The sequence below is a fragment of the Branchiostoma belcheri genome, unplaced genomic scaffold, assembly GCF_001625305.1.
Source record: "Branchiostoma belcheri isolate BF01 breed outbred unplaced genomic scaffold, Haploidv18h27 scaffold47, whole genome shotgun sequence".
Taxonomy (NCBI): domain Eukaryota; kingdom Metazoa; phylum Chordata; class Leptocardii; order Amphioxiformes; family Branchiostomatidae; genus Branchiostoma; species Branchiostoma belcheri.
In genome coordinates this window covers 175,463-191,805 of record NW_017804098.1, presented here as the reverse complement: position 1 = coordinate 191,805, position 16,343 = coordinate 175,463, and the positions used below count along the sequence as shown (strand labels likewise).

The window sequence follows — 16,343 nt, the reverse complement described above, 5'->3', positions numbered from 1 at the left end:
ACAAACAGTATACACGATGCTACACACAGATTTGAATTAGTCAATCTTTATATGAGTCATGCAACTCTCACTGTGCAAGAAAGGAAATATTTGTAACTGTTACACGTGTAAACATGTGTAAAAAAAAATTGCTTTGAAATGACACTGAAACAGCCTTCATTTAACGTTAAGACACTAGTGCAGGTAGGTTTACCTCGGCTACAATCGTTGTGCAATATTAAAACATTGACTTGACTGGCTTGACTTTAACGCTAACGTTGAATACTTATTGCTTTTTTTTATTCAGAAGCATAGTGATGAATACAAATAAAAGGATATTGCAGGCCGGGTTTATTTGAATATCTTTGTCACTTCGTGGGTGGAAGTTACACATTGTTTGACAAAGGAGGTAACCGTCACGGGGTGTAACCGTTCAAAGGTTCAAGCCAGTAAGTATAAAAGTTCCTCGCGTAAGCAACAATCACAGGTACTTTGCCAAAGGCTTGCGTCGCATTCCTTTTATATTTTTACCGTTCTACAGGAATAAAACAAAGTTCACGCTCCAAACTATTTCTATGACATGAAGTTAATGATGGATAGAAAGATAGAAATGCCTGATCTTAGTTTGAAAGGTAGTTCCAAACCAATGAAGTTTATCAATAGAAACCGTATCATCTTCATTCAAAACGGAAGAAGATGAAGAAAAAAAAAATAAACAATGCGCTCTTCTGTTTTAATGTTACATCTGCTTGGAGATTACTTGCCGAACCGAGCGAGTTATTCGGTACCGAGCGATTCGAATATCAGCGGAGTTCAGAGCCTGATGACTTTGGACTGTGTGGCCAGTGACCGTGTGGTCAAAAACTTTCTGGCTCTGTGTGCAGACCTACAAAGTTTGATAGATTTTAAACATGAATATCTTCGTCTTACTTGCCAAGATTTTCTGGACTATCCTAGAGGCCTTTGTGTTAAAGTTTGTCCCAGAGAAAAGGAAGAGTGTGCGGGGTGAGGTGGTGTTGGTGACCGGGGCGGCTCACGGGGTGGGGCGGTGCCTGGCTCTGGAGTTCGGCCGGCTGGGCGCCACCGTGGTGCTGTGGGACATCAATCGGGACGGGAATGAAGCTACTGCAGAGCAGGTCCGCGAGGAAGGCGGCACGGCCCGAGCCTACCAGTGTGACTGTAGCAAAAGGGAGGAAATACAGAGGGTGGCACAGCAGGTGGAGCTTGATGTTTATCTTGTGCAGGTGTTAGCAACAGTAATTAGCTCCAAGCAGATCCTACGGTGGTAACGTTAAGTAATTAAGGCGTAACGATTGGCCAAAGGGGGTTCTAAGTGAGTGACCATTAGCCCCCGTAGGATCTGCTTGGAAATTAGTCGCCAGCGCAAATTATGGCAGAATCATCGTGTAATCATATTTTGATGACAATTACAATCTCTTCACTTCAGCTTAATAGTGATAACATTTCCTAACTATTTACAGAGAATCTTTAGATGACAGCATCGACATTAGTGCATTGATCTATACTGATCTTCTTCATCCCACACCTGCCCCAGGTGAAAGAAGAGGTAGGTGATGTGACCATCCTGTTCAACAATGCAGGTGTGATGATCACGGGCTCTGTGCTGGACCTGACAGATGACCAGATCGAGAGGACCTTCCAAGTCAATGTCCTTGCACATTTCTGGGTAAGAGTAACTTATGAAAGGTTTTGTCAGTGATAGTTGTTATCTTAGATATCCGATGCTGAAGTATTATTTTCTTGTGATTCTGAACATTGCAGCAAAAATCATTGATAACGTTACATATCAAATGCAAGATTTGTTTAAAAGTGGTATTGAATAGATATATAATGATTCATGCAGACTTTCAAACTTGACACTTTTTTGTTTTCCAGACAATACGTGCTTTTTTGCCAAGTATGATGGCCAAGAATCAGGGCCACATTGCTGCATTGGCCTCTATAGCAGGCTACACTGGGAGTCCCTTCATGGTGGACTACACGTAATATCAACTATTCTTACTCTGGGATGTTTGTAAAATCTGTAACTTGTTATAAAACATTGAATTGGAAATTTGTAGACTTATGATAATGTTTTAAAGGATGAGGAGTTGACTTTGCTTGTGATGTTGATAGCTCTTCAAAGCATGCTGTGGTGGGACTGATGGACACCTTGCAGGCAGAGCTGGAACTGCAGGGGAAGGGTGGAATAAAGACAACCACAGTGTGTCCTTTTTTCATCGACACAGGATTCTGTCCCAACCCTAAAGTTGGAAGGTACAACAATCTGTGTGTGTGGGCTCTCTGAAAAAGAATCTTCAGTCTGACTTGACAAAGAATACTGGGTATCATTCTCAAATCAAATTTCAAACAATGAGAGAAAACAGCTTCTGAATCTGAAGGCCCTTACATGGCTATTTCTCATCTCATTACAATCAGCATGTCTTTTAGTACATCATCCAGTAGTGATAACTTTTTTGCACATTATAATTATAAAACCAAACACACTATCAAGAACAGTAGGGGTCAAAAAACTTTGTCAAAACTTTTGCGTGCGTTATTGAAAAATCATCATGTTTCACCTAGGAAACAAAAATAGATGTACAAAGCAAAGCTTAATACAGTATATGTCTTGTCACCTTCCAGTCCTTCTGGTGGGACACGTATTCTGACACCTGAAGAAGTTGCCTTGGATGCAGTCGACGCCGTTCTCAAGAACAAGAGACGTATAATCCTTCCATCAGAGTTGAGATCTGTACCACTCACGAAACAGTAAGTTTGACCAATCTTTTAAACAATGCAAAAACTGTGAGGAAATAATATTTATATCAGAGTGTGCTACATTGTGTTTCACAAAAAAATAAAACAGGATCAACAGCACTTGTCTTGTAATCGAAATTAGGCTTTTGATACCCTGGCATAAGCTGATTGTGATTACCTCTATTTAAACAACCCAGATTAAGTGTTGTTTCCTCTGGGAGTACACTAAAGCTGGAAGAGTATAGTGCTTGTATAGACAATAAGTCAATGTTTGTGCCCTTTATTGAATAATAATCCACTGTGGAGTGTTGAGCTTCCAAACAGAAGTCTGTCTCCACTCATATAACTCTTTGCAACATTCTATTTACTCATTGTCTACATAAATATAGGTATGTGAAATATTGCAAAAGACCTCTGTTGATAATAACTGTGTGTGTTACTTTTCATTACAGACTGCTACCATACAAGACACTAACATTGATGGGGAACTCACTGAACATTACCTTTGACATGATGCAGTCAGGACCACACAACAAGACTGACTAATATCATCACCCAAGCCAAGAAATGGCACCACCTGGCTTAAACATCAGTCAGAAATCATTAACTGTAATGCAGCTTTCTGATGATGGATTAGAATGAGTTAAGTTTGAATGGAATTTAAGCTTTCCTTGCATAGCTACATGTACGTAATCTTGACACCTTGCAGTGATGGCAGAATTAGGGAGATATCCTCTTAGATTAGTGTCACTCAACACCATTAAACACTACCTAAGAATATGCCAGAATGTGAGTTAGTCCACACAAACTCCATATAGAAAAAGGCAGACTTGACCGCATTCCTCCACAGCAAAGGATGTGCCAATTTTGTGATTTATATAAATTTAAATTGAGGATGAGTGCCATTTTGTAGTTGATTGTACATTATATAGAAATGAGAGGGATTCCCTCTATACTATATAAATGATAAGTTCTCCAGCTTTAGACTTTTAGATGAAACAGAAGAATTCACATTCCTTATGAAACTTGACAAACCATATATCATCAGCTCTATATGTGCGTACATCCATAACTGCCTCAAGAAGTGAGAAGAAGTTGCTGATAAGAATTGTGATGTTAGGACATTTGCATGTACTCATACTAGTAGTCATAGTTATTTGATGAAGAATGGATAGCAGAAATAACTAGCATATTTTTATAACTTGAGAATGATGGTAATGCAATATACATGTACTATGCATTCAAATTATTAAGCTAATTGGAAAGAGTAAAGTCCCATTATCATTGCAGTGAAATTTTTCAGTTTATTTTACTCATGTAAACTCTATCCAGACTATCCAGTCCTTCCTGGCTTGAATATATCTGTAATGTTTTCCATCTTGTGTCTGAGTGTTTTCTCTGGGGTTTAATTTGCGCTCCTCCATATTGAGGGAAGAACAGATCTGAGGATGACTAGTTGAAGAGTGACGGATGGATACTAGTTAGCACTTACGAATGTTTACATACCTGGTAACTAAAGCCCATATATACTGTACACACATTTAGGGAAGTTTTAATTCCTTTTTTGTACCACTTAAAAGTTCGCCTGGGAACCCCCTTTGCTGATATTGACAAACATAATTGGGCGACAAAGAATCAAACGTCATTAGTAATTCCACGCATGCGTTCATGACGTAACTTTAATACGGGAAGCCCCTTCCGGGTTTTCCCCCGCCAACAGGGACTGTATGCTGTAAGAGAGGAGGTCGTTGTAGTTTTATCATATGTATGCTTCCCTTTCTTGAAAGCAGCCCCTCGTAAGTTTAACATTTAGTTGAGGTTCTTCATAAGTCCATATCACTACTACTATAAAAGTTCAGCAGGTGTCTGGCGCGGTATATCAGAGTTACGGTGGTGGCTATTACATAGTAACTGAACCAACACTGCCTGGGCTACTCTGGCGCCGAGCCAATAGGATTTCGAGCGCTTTGTGATGAACGTCGTCGTGGTGTGACTCATATGTGGAAATACCATTATATCATCAGTACTGAAACTGTGCTCAGTAACTTCGGGTCGCCGTCAGATTCTTCTGTTTCTACCGACAAAGCGACAGAGTACGAACGAAAAGGTAGGGACGTTCTTACTTGTTTCTGCACTGCCATATACTAGAATAGTATAGGTGGGAGCCTTGTTATGGTGAATATGATCAAGGTACAAAGTGTAAAGGTGATATTCGGGGCTAACATACATGTACACAGTCTCCCGCACAGTTTTAGCATGTCAGGGAGGTCCGAATATGCATGGAAAAGGAAGTTTATCTGTAATACTCCTGTTGATATGATGTAGGGATACATATAATTATACGAGTTCTTATACGAGTTTATGAAATGAAAATGAATCAACGTATATACGGCCTACATGACACTTCACAGATCAATGTTCCCTTTCTAGATGCAGTCTACGCGTTGTACCGACATGTATAACGACATAGTGAGGGAGATGCACCGTGTCGTGGAAGCTCTGCCTGACACAAGTAAGTCTAGATCTAAGGTCGCCATTAAATACATGTCGTCAGCCACGACCGTACTTTCACTTTCATTTTCAACGTATTTCAATGGCCATGCGCAAAATAAACATGGCCTGAACGGCAGATTGTACCTATGAATTATATAGCTAAATGTTTATGTTTACAGACACTAGAGTAGAGTATTAGATCACACGTAGTTGTTTTATTTGCACAACACCTTATTTGCCGCTGTCTAGATCACAACTGATCCTAACGAGAACTACTACTAAGTCACCAACTACGTACTAAGTACTGATGCCCTACGGCAACATGCATAGCTCTGATACTGTGAATTACATCAGAAAAATTTGCCAGTGAGAACATTCGACATGAAAACTGAGCGCAGTAACTTCAGTGTTAACCCACTTTTAGCGAAACAGTTGTCTTGTCCTTGCCGAGATAGTTCACTGCTGTGCAGTGGTACTCCCCTGCATCAGACTCTGTTATATCCTCTATCTCGAGTGTCCCGTTTGCGTTGACCGTGAAGCGGGGCATTTCCGAATCCACGGACAGAATGTCTCCCTGCGGAGTCGACCAGATTATGGCGGAGTCGGGACAACCGGTGACGTTACACGTCAGACTTGCGGTGCTCCCGACTTCCGTGTGGTTGTCGCTCCCAGTAGAATCGATAGAGGGCGCTTGGTAGTGGATGCAATCGCACTGAAGCTCTTCCAATGGGACCTCTTTCAAGTTTTTGCCCCTCAAGTTCGTGGGAGAGTGACAGTAGACGTCTATTTGCATGGTTGTCTGCTGTAGCCATTTGGCGAAGTCGTACATCTGGCAGTCACATTTCCAAGGGTTTCCGTCGGTGAAGACTTGACCAAAACCTCCCAGTCCGTCGAAAATTTGTCCCGGCAGGTACTGGAGTCGGTTGAAGCTCAGGTGCAGCTCTGTGACACTGGAGATGCCACCGAACGCCCCCGGGTCTAACACACTTAGCTTCATGCCGCTCATATAGACCTGTGACACTGATGGTATGGAGAAAGCGTTCTCTGGTAGATATACAATAGGGTTTTGCCTGATGTCGAAAAACGCGAGATGTTCTATAGCGCGCATAGCCTGTGCCAGCGAAGACGTGTTGGTGATCTTGTTCCCCGGGAATTGTAAACTCATCAGATACGTCAGGGGATGAAAATCGTCTGAGCGGAAGCTGAGATGGTCTAAATTATCGTAGCCCAGGCTCAAAAACGTCAGAGATGGGCAGTCAAAGACACCCCGTGGAAACTGGGTGAAGTTGTTGCTGTCTAAGACCACGTTGACCAGATTCCCGCACAGAGACTGCGGACCCAGGCAGCCAGACTTGATACATGAGATGTTGGACAGGTCTATCTCATGCACGTGATCCAGCATCACAAACCCGTTCGGCTTCAGAGCTTGGATGGGGTTACCCGACAGTATCAACTCCTGAAGCTGCCAGGCGTCAGTCATGTTCGTCGGAAGCGACCTCAAACTATTGTAACTGATGTTGAGTATATCGATCGCCGTTAGACCAGCAAAACTGAAGTTCTGAATACGATTAAGGTCCAGGTTCAAGTATTTCAAATTAGTCATACCTAGGAAAGCGATTTCATCCACGTATTCTATGCTATTGTTGCTCAGGTACAGGAATTGGATCCCCGGTGTTCCCTGGATAACTTCTGCCATAAGACGTGTGACGCGGTTGTTGTTTATAGATAACTTCTGTAAGTTCCCAAGATTGTCCGCGATACCGGCCATATCTGTCAACATGTTGTTGTCCAGGACGAGTTCCTGTAGGTTTGTGCAAGTCTGGAAGGAACCAGAGCCGATGTGCGCGATGTTGTTACTGCTGAGAGACAGCCTCGTTAGCCTTTTGGCATCGTAGAAAAACGAGGAAGTGATGATGTGTATGTGATTATTATCGAGTTCAAGTTCCAGTAGATTCGTCATACCCGCAAACGCCTCTCCCCCACTCCTGAGATGTTGTTGTGGCTGAGGTGGACTGTGGCTAGACACGGGTGACGTGTGAATAGGCCGGCCGGATGCTTATAATCTCGTTGTTTACTGCATTGAAAGAAGTTAACTTCTGTATACCGTTGAATAATCCCGGTGGCAGCTTCACGACTCTATTGTTGGCGATGTTAAGCATTTTAAGGTTGTGGAGCCCGCTAAACGACCCGGGATCGATCGTGGTGATGGCGTTTTCGTCAGCGGTCAAGTTCACAAGGTTGGGCAAACCCGCGAGGTCTCCATCCCGCAGAGAGCTGAGTTTGGTGTGCCGGATCTCCAGGGTTGTAGTGTTGGCTGGGATGCCCCGGGGGACGGTGTGAAGGAGGAGTTGTAGCACAGTACGGTGGTTTCTTTAGTAAGGCAGCGGCACCCGTCAGGACAAGCTGGGACGGTAGGGAGGGCGAGGGCAAGGAGAAACACCAACACCGCAGTCGCCATGGTCAAGCTGAACTAGGGAAAATGTAATGACATCTGGTTGTACTTTTGTACGAACACCACAATTCTTCACTACAATTTTCTTTAAAAATGGGCAGTGCAATAGTCATCAAACCAGCCATACATGATCAAAACATGACGCAATGCATGAGGAAGGAAAACACGTTTCGCCTGTTCATCGCAATGTTTCTACATGTTTACTCGACGGCATTGTTCTATCCACTGAGCTGACCCTAGTCTACTCTGAATGAATCATCAATCTTTACTAAGCCTGGGCTTTTAATATTAGGTGAAAATACCTGCAAACCACAGGACAAGTCTTGTTCCTGTCCTTCTCTGTGTTCCAGTCGTGATGTGGACTTTAGCCCACTGTTTTGTTTACTCACATCTTGTGACCAGGGCACAGTACAGACGCAACCGCTATTCAATTTTCGGTGTATACTCTTTGACATATATATAGTTTATAGATAATATTTCGTGGCAGAAGACAGTATCAAAGGCGTCGATCGCAGCTATGCTACCCAAGTTGTCTCCTTTCCCATGACATCTCTACTTGTTATGCAATCAATTATAAGATATGCAGTATGTGCAAGATCGAGAGAAGGAAATACAGAATACTGGACATAAGCGCATCAATGTGTGGAAGAGATGACGCATGTACTACGGTTTGTGAGAGTTATTACTATAGACTCAATCTCCCAATATGGTATTCCTTGCAGTACATACGGTATCTCCAAGATAGCGCTCTTAAACCGATGTATCATAATGCCAGACCCACACAACCTTATTTCGTAATGGACTGAAGTATACATTGACTAATCTTTACCGCAGCTCCTCTGGTGTCCAAGCCGCTGCAGCTTCTTCCAGACGATTCAGAACAGACAGCGTTCCGGAAACTGAAGAGTTTATGTCATCAGCTCAAGAGGGTGAATCCGGAGGGGTAAGGATGGTGAAAAGAATTAACATGAATTAAATAAATAAGTAAAATAGATAAACTAATAGGAAGGCAAAGAAACAAGTAACGTTATATAATTATAGTATTGCATAACCCTCAGCCAAAGGTGATGCGATAGGACGAAACTTTTAAGATATTTATTACCAGTAAAGAAACATCGGATGATAAATTAGGCCAAATCATGGTGAATTCCTTTTGCTTCGTTAGTGCCATGGGGCAGCATATCACTTATTATTCTTATAAACATTTCTTTACTGTCATATCTGATTGTTACATGTACGTGTATACACGAAAGGCTTGTGTCGGGGACGGATGCAGGCCCATCGTCCGGACCTCGTCCCCGCAAATCGCCCCGCCGTGGTCCGCCAGGTGACCGCCCTCTGTCCCTGTCCGGCCTCAGCCTGGACAGCGGGCTGCCCACACCGATGGACATTCCCGCCACTGGACACGGGTCTGTTCCTCTCTGTATACCGGACAATCTGGAGTGGGACCCCACAAACAACCGACTTGTAGGTACGTAAATTTGTCGTTAATTATGTAAAGCATTCGTAAAGGGTGGGCGTGCGACAGAATGAGTGAATGTGGACAGAAGTAAATCATGAAATATGCACGTTTCTATTATTCATTGCCACTTTTTATGTACCGTATTCCCCTAGCAATCCTCGGTGTGGAGCGGGGAGGGCTGAAACTGTGTGAGGAGGCCCTGTCCATCCTCAGAGCCATCAAGGGTCCGGTGTGCCCGGTGTGCATTGTGGGACGGTGCCGCACGGGGAAGTCCTACCTGCTGAGTCAGCTGCAGGGAGGCCGCTTCCGGCTGGGCAACAAGATGGACAGGGAAACACTCGGTCAGACAAACGCGTTCCAACTTTTGTCATTTTTTAAACATTCAAAATAAAGACTATTAAGTATGAATACATGTGTACCATAAATGTTAAATTGTATTTTTTTTTAGAACCGAGGGAGGTTTAAGTGTAGAAGTGAAGCTGTGTAAATTTCATTTAGTTTTTGCAAGGAGTTTCCATTTGGCTATGTACATCAGTTCATATCCACACCCGTGACACAGTCAAAGTACTAAATCTGAATCATAAGAATGTTGAGAGAATGGCTGCCGACCGAACTTGCTGGAACATTCTACCTCATGTGTGGAACGTTAACACGGGCACTCCTAAGTTTAAGTATGTAATATCCTTGAGACACTTGTGTAACAGTAGTTTAGCGAGTCCTTATGCAGACTTTTTAAGGGACTACCGTTTGTTCTACTTTACCAAGGGTTAGCGCTGAATGTTACACTGTCTGTGTGCGCCCTTTGTGTGTCTCAACGTTTCAAAGGACTCCAAAAAAAAACTCACTATCCTGTCTGTCCGTCTGTCTGACAGGAATCTGGATGGGTTCTCAGCCGTTCCAGCACACCCTGGCTGACGGGCGGCAGGTGACCGTGGTGCTGCTGGACACGGAGGGGATGGAGGCGCACGACGCCAAGGAAAACACGGACAACCAGATCTTCTCTCTCAGCGTGCTGCTCGGATCACTACTCATCTACAACACCAAGAGCGTGCCGCACAGCCACGACCTACAGAGTCTACAGTAATAGACTCCTATGACCTCCCTAGATAGACCAGGAAACTGGAAAGACACAGTCAACACATATTTGTACTTACTGTAAACTAATAGACGTACTCTAGTATCTCTTGATATTGCCACAGATTATTCAGAAAACGACTCCACTCTCACAGTAAAATGTGATATAATTGACGAAAACATATGCTTTTTCCGTAACAGCACGTTAATGATAATAATAAAAATTAATACACGAACACCAGACAAACTAAAACTAGAACAGGACGTTGACGAAAGACTCAATAAACACATTTGCTGTAAACTTTCTTTCAACATTTCTTCCCCAGCTACATCGGAAACTTGTCCAAGAGTATCCAGGTGCGCAGTAGCCGCGGCACGTCTGCGGAGGAGATCCGGCGTGTGAGCGACTGTCTGCCGCAGTTCTTCTGGCTGCTGCGGGACGTGGATCTGGAGATCACCGACAGGAAGGGGCAGAGGTGCAGCATGAAGACGTACTTGCTGGAGAAAGTTAGTTCTCATTGACTCTAAACAGATGACATGCACACAGACATGCAGGAAATGACACAGATAAGAAAATATTTACTGCACCTGGATGGAATTTGAAAGTATACAGCCACGTTACTCGTATCAGCTAGCTATGCCGTGGCTGTTTACGTTTCAAATTCCAGCCAGTTGCTTGAGTAACTATTTTCGGATGTATTCCATTTCCTGCATGTCTAATTATAACCTTCATCGACGTTAGTTCTTGGTGTCCTTGAAACGTTGTGAAGTATAGGACAGTATCTTTCTATTTGATAAATGTGTGATTTTCCACATCGCAGTTTGTATCCTTGTTGTTGTCTTTTTGTAATGTTTTTCCTGATTCGAAGTTTACTTTTCGCCTGATTTTATCATGTTCCATACCCTGGCCCATAACGCAGGTGCTGAAAGCAGACGATAGTTTTGATGACGACGTGGCAGACCAGAATCGAGTCAGAAAGTCCATCTTGACATTTTTCTCCGATTTCGACGCCTTCGCCCTTCCTCCACCTTCAGCTGATACAGAGGTGAAGTGGATTTCTTTAAGGAAGCAAGTCAATCATCACAAAAAATAAAAAAAGCGTAGAGCAAATGATAAATTAGAGAAGAGAAATTATAAAAAAATTAACGGCATTAAGATAAGATCGTTGTGAAAGTTGTTTCAAATCCTAATCTAGATAATAGAAATAAACATGTAATTTCCATCTGAAGGTTATCCAGAACATGGAGGACCCACGCTACGCCTCGTATGTGACCAGCGCCTTCCACCAGGGCATGGCCAGGGTCAAGAAGGAGATCGTCGGGAAGTTCGCTCCCAAGACAAACCTCGCGGGAAACATCATCAACGGAGACCGTGAGCAACGTTTCACTTGTTTTGGCTTTATCCTTCAAATGGAATTGGAATTCTAGTCATGTACATCGAAGATATGAGGCAAAGTAGGAAATTTTCAAACAACTAATGGGGAGTTGATAGGTAATTGCTTTTTCCTCCAAAAATGGAGGTATTGCTTGATTTAGGTGTGCCTCTATGTGTGTCTGTCTATGCTACCGCATATTTGGCAGCATAACGTAAGAATTTCTGTACGATTTGTGATGATATATGATGTATTGGTAGGTCGTGTAAGTGTAGCAATTATAAGGTAGACTACAGAGGCCACAAAATGTTAACCAATAGCATGGGGATATTATAATTAAGTCCATAAGATGTGGTTCCGGTCTGACCTGCGTTTCAGCACCAAGGACAGGATCAGCACGCATCTGTTACTGCATGCGTATGCGACGCTCAAGATATCTGCGCACTCTTCGTACAACAACACCCGTGACACGGCGTGCTACAGCTTCCTTAGAAGTAACACAAGATGTTTCTTAAGCCTGCCCAGAAAGCTGGCATGCGTCCAAGAAAGGTAAACGAAAGGCAATTTACCTCACCATACCAATCCATCACTTTTGTCTCCAATCTCTGCAGAACTTGCCGACTTGTTGCAGTGTTACGTGCGGGCCATCAACACCCCGGGAACCGTACCCAACATGGAGGACTCGTGGACACAGACGCTACAGTTGACCTACCAGCGGGCTGGTAAGACTAACATTGCACAACCCTGAATTGGTGCCATCGCCAAATACATGTAGTAGTTCCACGTCCACAGGCTACTGAAGAGAAACGGAAAATGACCGTGCTGATTCGAAAATAAAATCTTAAAAAGAATCTTTTTTCAGGTGTGAATGATTGAAACTGACATTATGTAGAATTACAGTTGCCACATAAGAGATCCTCAGTTTTAGTTGGGAACTTAGCCTTGGTACACCTGTGTGTTTAGTGGAAGGTGCAGTGAAGATTTATGAGGATGAGATGAAGGCCCTGTCCCGCAGACTACCGTGTGACGAGCAGGAGTTACTGGGACATCATCAGTTCTACTTTGAGATGGCACTGGACGGGTTCCGAGTTGACACCGAGCTAGACTGTGACTCCGCGCTCATGCAGGAGAACATGAAGGAACTGGAGGTACATTACCCTGGGGGCCAGACTCGTCAGGCAGTGGGCGGAGAGTATCCAGTATCACCGCGCGTAAACTCTCCACCCGCCGCCTGACGAGTCTGGCGCACAGGGTAGAGGTAGATAGACGGCCAAAGAGAAGTTGAGAACAACTCTTTGTTATCGCCTGGAATATTAGTGACTTTCCTTTTCATATATCATCTATATCCGCGAGATCTTGCCTGTAAATCTTGCATATCTGGATCTTTGCCTGGTATTTCGTGAGCTGATAATGACCCAATTTACATTTATAGCTGTTTGTCAATGTCCACCCACACGTACAAAAAGGAGTTAGGTAAGGACAACGAAAAGTTTATCAATCAAATATTCAGATAGGGACGGATACAATCATGCAACATTTCAAACGATGCAATCAGCTTAGGCCATGCAAATACTGTCTTTTATCAACTGAGTATTCACAAGAAAATTTATGAGCATAATGTTCCACAAGTTACGATAGTGACGGAATGTGGCGATTACTTCTCAATTTTACCCAGCTTGAAGTTGCACCAACAAAGCTAGATTCACCATCCGTATGGCACAAATACTGCAAATATGCTAGTAGATAATGTCGACGTTTCTTCCATAGGATCGCTGTGCGTCCTTTGATGACGGCGGCCGTTGTTCGGGTGGTATTCTGTACCAGTATTTGTGTGAGAATGAAGCCAAGTCTGAGGAGCACTGCAGGGAGATGAAGGTAAGTCTCACTGTTGGTAGACAAAATTAATCGTATTTGCTTTAGAAGCCACGTGACAATTAAGCCTCACTGGGTCAGTCTACTGAGGAAGACCAGAGTGACTGGTACCAGTCGAAAGCTCTAAGTGAGAGAACTTCTTTGTGTTGGATTAAAAAAAAAGTTAACTTTAAACATATTCGTATTTGCTTTGTTTTTTTTATGATCCTCACATGTGTCAATGATCCTCATGACGTCACCAGAACCTGCTGATGGAAGCACACGTCCAGCCGGTCCTGGACAGCCTGAGTGCAAACACACAATATGGTGACGTCATGAGGGCTGTGGAAGCGGCTGACCAAATGTACTGGGAGATGGCGGCAGGACCTAAAGCCAATGACGTGTACAATGAATTTATGAAGGTAAACCTTTAAATAATTTGTCTCGATCACACCACACAGTAGTGTTGTGTTTATGTTGCAATGTCACAGATTGAATTAGAATGGATTAGATGTTTATGTTTTTGTTTATCAACCTGGCCTTGGCTACCGGTGCTGAAGGATAATCCTTAAAACTGTGCCAACCAATACTAATGGAAGTTGTCCTCAAGCGTCATATCAAAGACATTTTTAGCATGAAATTTCATCATATGGTAACATACATTGTACATCGATTTAACTGTTCTCCAACTAAAAAAAGCGATTGGGTCATAAAGCTGAATAGGACTGAGCGATTTAGTAAACGAATTCAACCGGCCCAATTTCTTTTGTCTTAGAACAATTTGATAACCATTCTACGATCACAACTACATTGATCGAATTGATGGAGATGTTTGTGCTTGATTCTGCAGGAGCTGCAGGAACACCGTGACCGGGTGGAGCACACCCTGAGTCAGCTGAAGGACTACGACAGGCGGCTGGAGGAGGAGAGGGTCAGGGACCAGCAGAACAGGGTCATCATCAGGGAACAGGAGGTCTGCAGCAGCGTCTTACAGAAAATAAAGCAACGTTCATGTTTATGGTCCATGCTCTTGGACCGTTGCTCTTTGATTAACAAGTTAACCTGACTTCATCATCATCATCATCGGTCGACCGTATGTTGGTCGGGGTTATAGGGTGACATGCCCTTTCGTTAGCTTAATACAAGACGGGGTTCGCCAGGCCTCGGTACAGACTTGATAGTAAAAATCAAGTAACCTTAAATTAGGTTGGAAGACTTTGACACTTCTGGAGGTTCGAGAGAAGGAGGGAAATGCCCGTTAATATGTAACGTTAGTCTATGGAATGTCAGATCAGAGTAGATCATCGTTGAATTGGTTTTGAAGTGCTGAACATCATCACTGTGTTGTACATCTTCACTGTTAAAGAGTGAGCTAGAGAACAAGCTGAGCTAGAGAACGACAAAGATACACAAGATGTAGATGATAACACGCTGTCATTCCTCCTACAGGAGGAGACGGAGCGGCTGCTCCAACAGATGCAGCAGCAGAAGGAGCAAGACTTGGCTAAGGTCAAGGCCATGGAGGAGGCGAACCGGCAGCGGCTGCAGCAGCTGAGCCGGGAGCACCAGGAGGCCAGCCGGCGGCAGACTGAGAGGTTGGAGCGGGACCACTCCTCACGGATGTCTGCCTTCAAGAAACAACAGGTCACAATGTGGTTACAAGTAGATGAAATAAAGTTAAGGTTATTGCACAACAATTGTACAAGGTACGGAGTATGTCAAGTCCTGGTATACAACTACAATTCCGCAGGGTTAATCTACCTAATACAATAGTGTGTAGTATCTGATGAAAATGGGCTTTTGGGGGATAAAAGATGAAGCACAGACCGTGGAAGTGCCCTGTTAGGTATCCTACAATAGTAAATTTCAACACCCCTTCCATCATTACTACTCCATATCGTGTAAGACTACTCCATATCTTGTGTTGTTGTAGATGTACGTCCAATAATGTGATGCTGTAATGTGTTGAGGTCGCATTTTTCAATGGTTCTTCCACACCCTGTAGGAGGAGCAGTTCCGGAGGACAACCGAGAGGCTGGAGAACGAGAAGCGGTCGCTAGAGGGCACTATGCAGAGCCTTCGAAACCAGCAGCAGCAGCTGCAAAACCAAGTCTCGGAGCTGAGAAACAGACCTCGTAAGTTGTCATGAACATTTCCCGTGATATCATTGCATGTGTTGTGCCATGCTTGAAATCCCGTCACTACTCACTTAAGTAGGTTATGCATACAGATTTGGAGCTTCCGTTGTTATGGCTAATACAACGGACATTCTCAATCAAACGGGCAAATTGTGGCCGTGTGTAATCACTGCAAAAATGTTACAGCTGAGGGTCTTTTTATGTGTTATTGTATTGTGATTTAAGTAGATGATTACAGCTTATGGTCACTAATTGTTGTTCCAGCTACTGTGGTTCACAAGAGGAGTGGTGGCGGCGGTTGCGTGGTGATGTAATTTCCGACGGCACTGATGTCCTCAAATCAACACACAAAACACACAAAAACGGAATTTATATTTGTCTCTCTCTACTGCAAATTGTGATGATGAATGGATGTTTCACTATGGGGAGATGTATGAAGCGTGGGTCTTTTGTTTGAGACATGGCAGAAACGGTGTAAAGTAGTCCGATGTACGGAAATGTCCCCCGTGGACACACACGTGAGGTCTTTTTTTGTTTACATGTAGTAGGGAAAGGTCTTACAATGGCACAGCTGTTCCTCTCATTCACCAGCCTAACTTTAGATAAAGGAACATTACTGATATCCAATAGTGATAACATGAAGTTTTAGAACTATTCTCCCAGGTCAACATTTTATGAACAGAATACGGCAGTCTTAATGTCTCTGAAATCTGTAACGAACGAAGGCAAAGAAATTCTGTTTGCTGTTATGTCTAATCATT

General features: G+C 43.4%; 1 protein-coding gene and 1 pseudogene across 2 annotated transcripts; one reads left to right on the top strand and one right to left on the bottom strand.

Annotated features, from left to right (window-relative positions):
- The first annotated feature begins 705 nt into the window (after positions 1-705).
- LOC109479224 (guanylate-binding protein 4-like) lies at positions 706-16,308 on the top strand. 2 transcript variants are annotated; one of them, XM_019781144.1, is made up of 18 exons: positions 706-1,196; positions 1,535-1,666; positions 5,170-5,251; positions 8,519-8,627; positions 8,938-9,155; positions 9,299-9,487; positions 10,019-10,226; positions 10,547-10,727; positions 11,141-11,266; positions 11,451-11,592; positions 12,205-12,315; positions 12,557-12,741; positions 13,361-13,468; positions 13,708-13,866; positions 14,295-14,417; positions 14,894-15,088; positions 15,450-15,579; positions 15,847-16,308. In XM_019781144.1, exons 1-18 carry the CDS (start codon positions 891-893, stop codon positions 15,894-15,896), a joined length of 2,754 nt encoding a protein of 917 aa, XP_019636703.1. In that variant the 5' UTR covers positions 706-890; the 3' UTR covers positions 15,897-16,308. The 2 variants fall into 2 exon arrangements, with proteins under 2 accessions (XP_019636703.1, XP_019636702.1); XM_019781143.1 differs by lacking the exons at positions 706-1,196; positions 1,535-1,666 and adding an exon at positions 4,453-4,846.
- On the bottom strand, positions 5,195-8,066 carry LOC109479225 (annotated as a pseudogene).
- Positions 16,309-16,343: the final 35 nt, after the last annotated feature.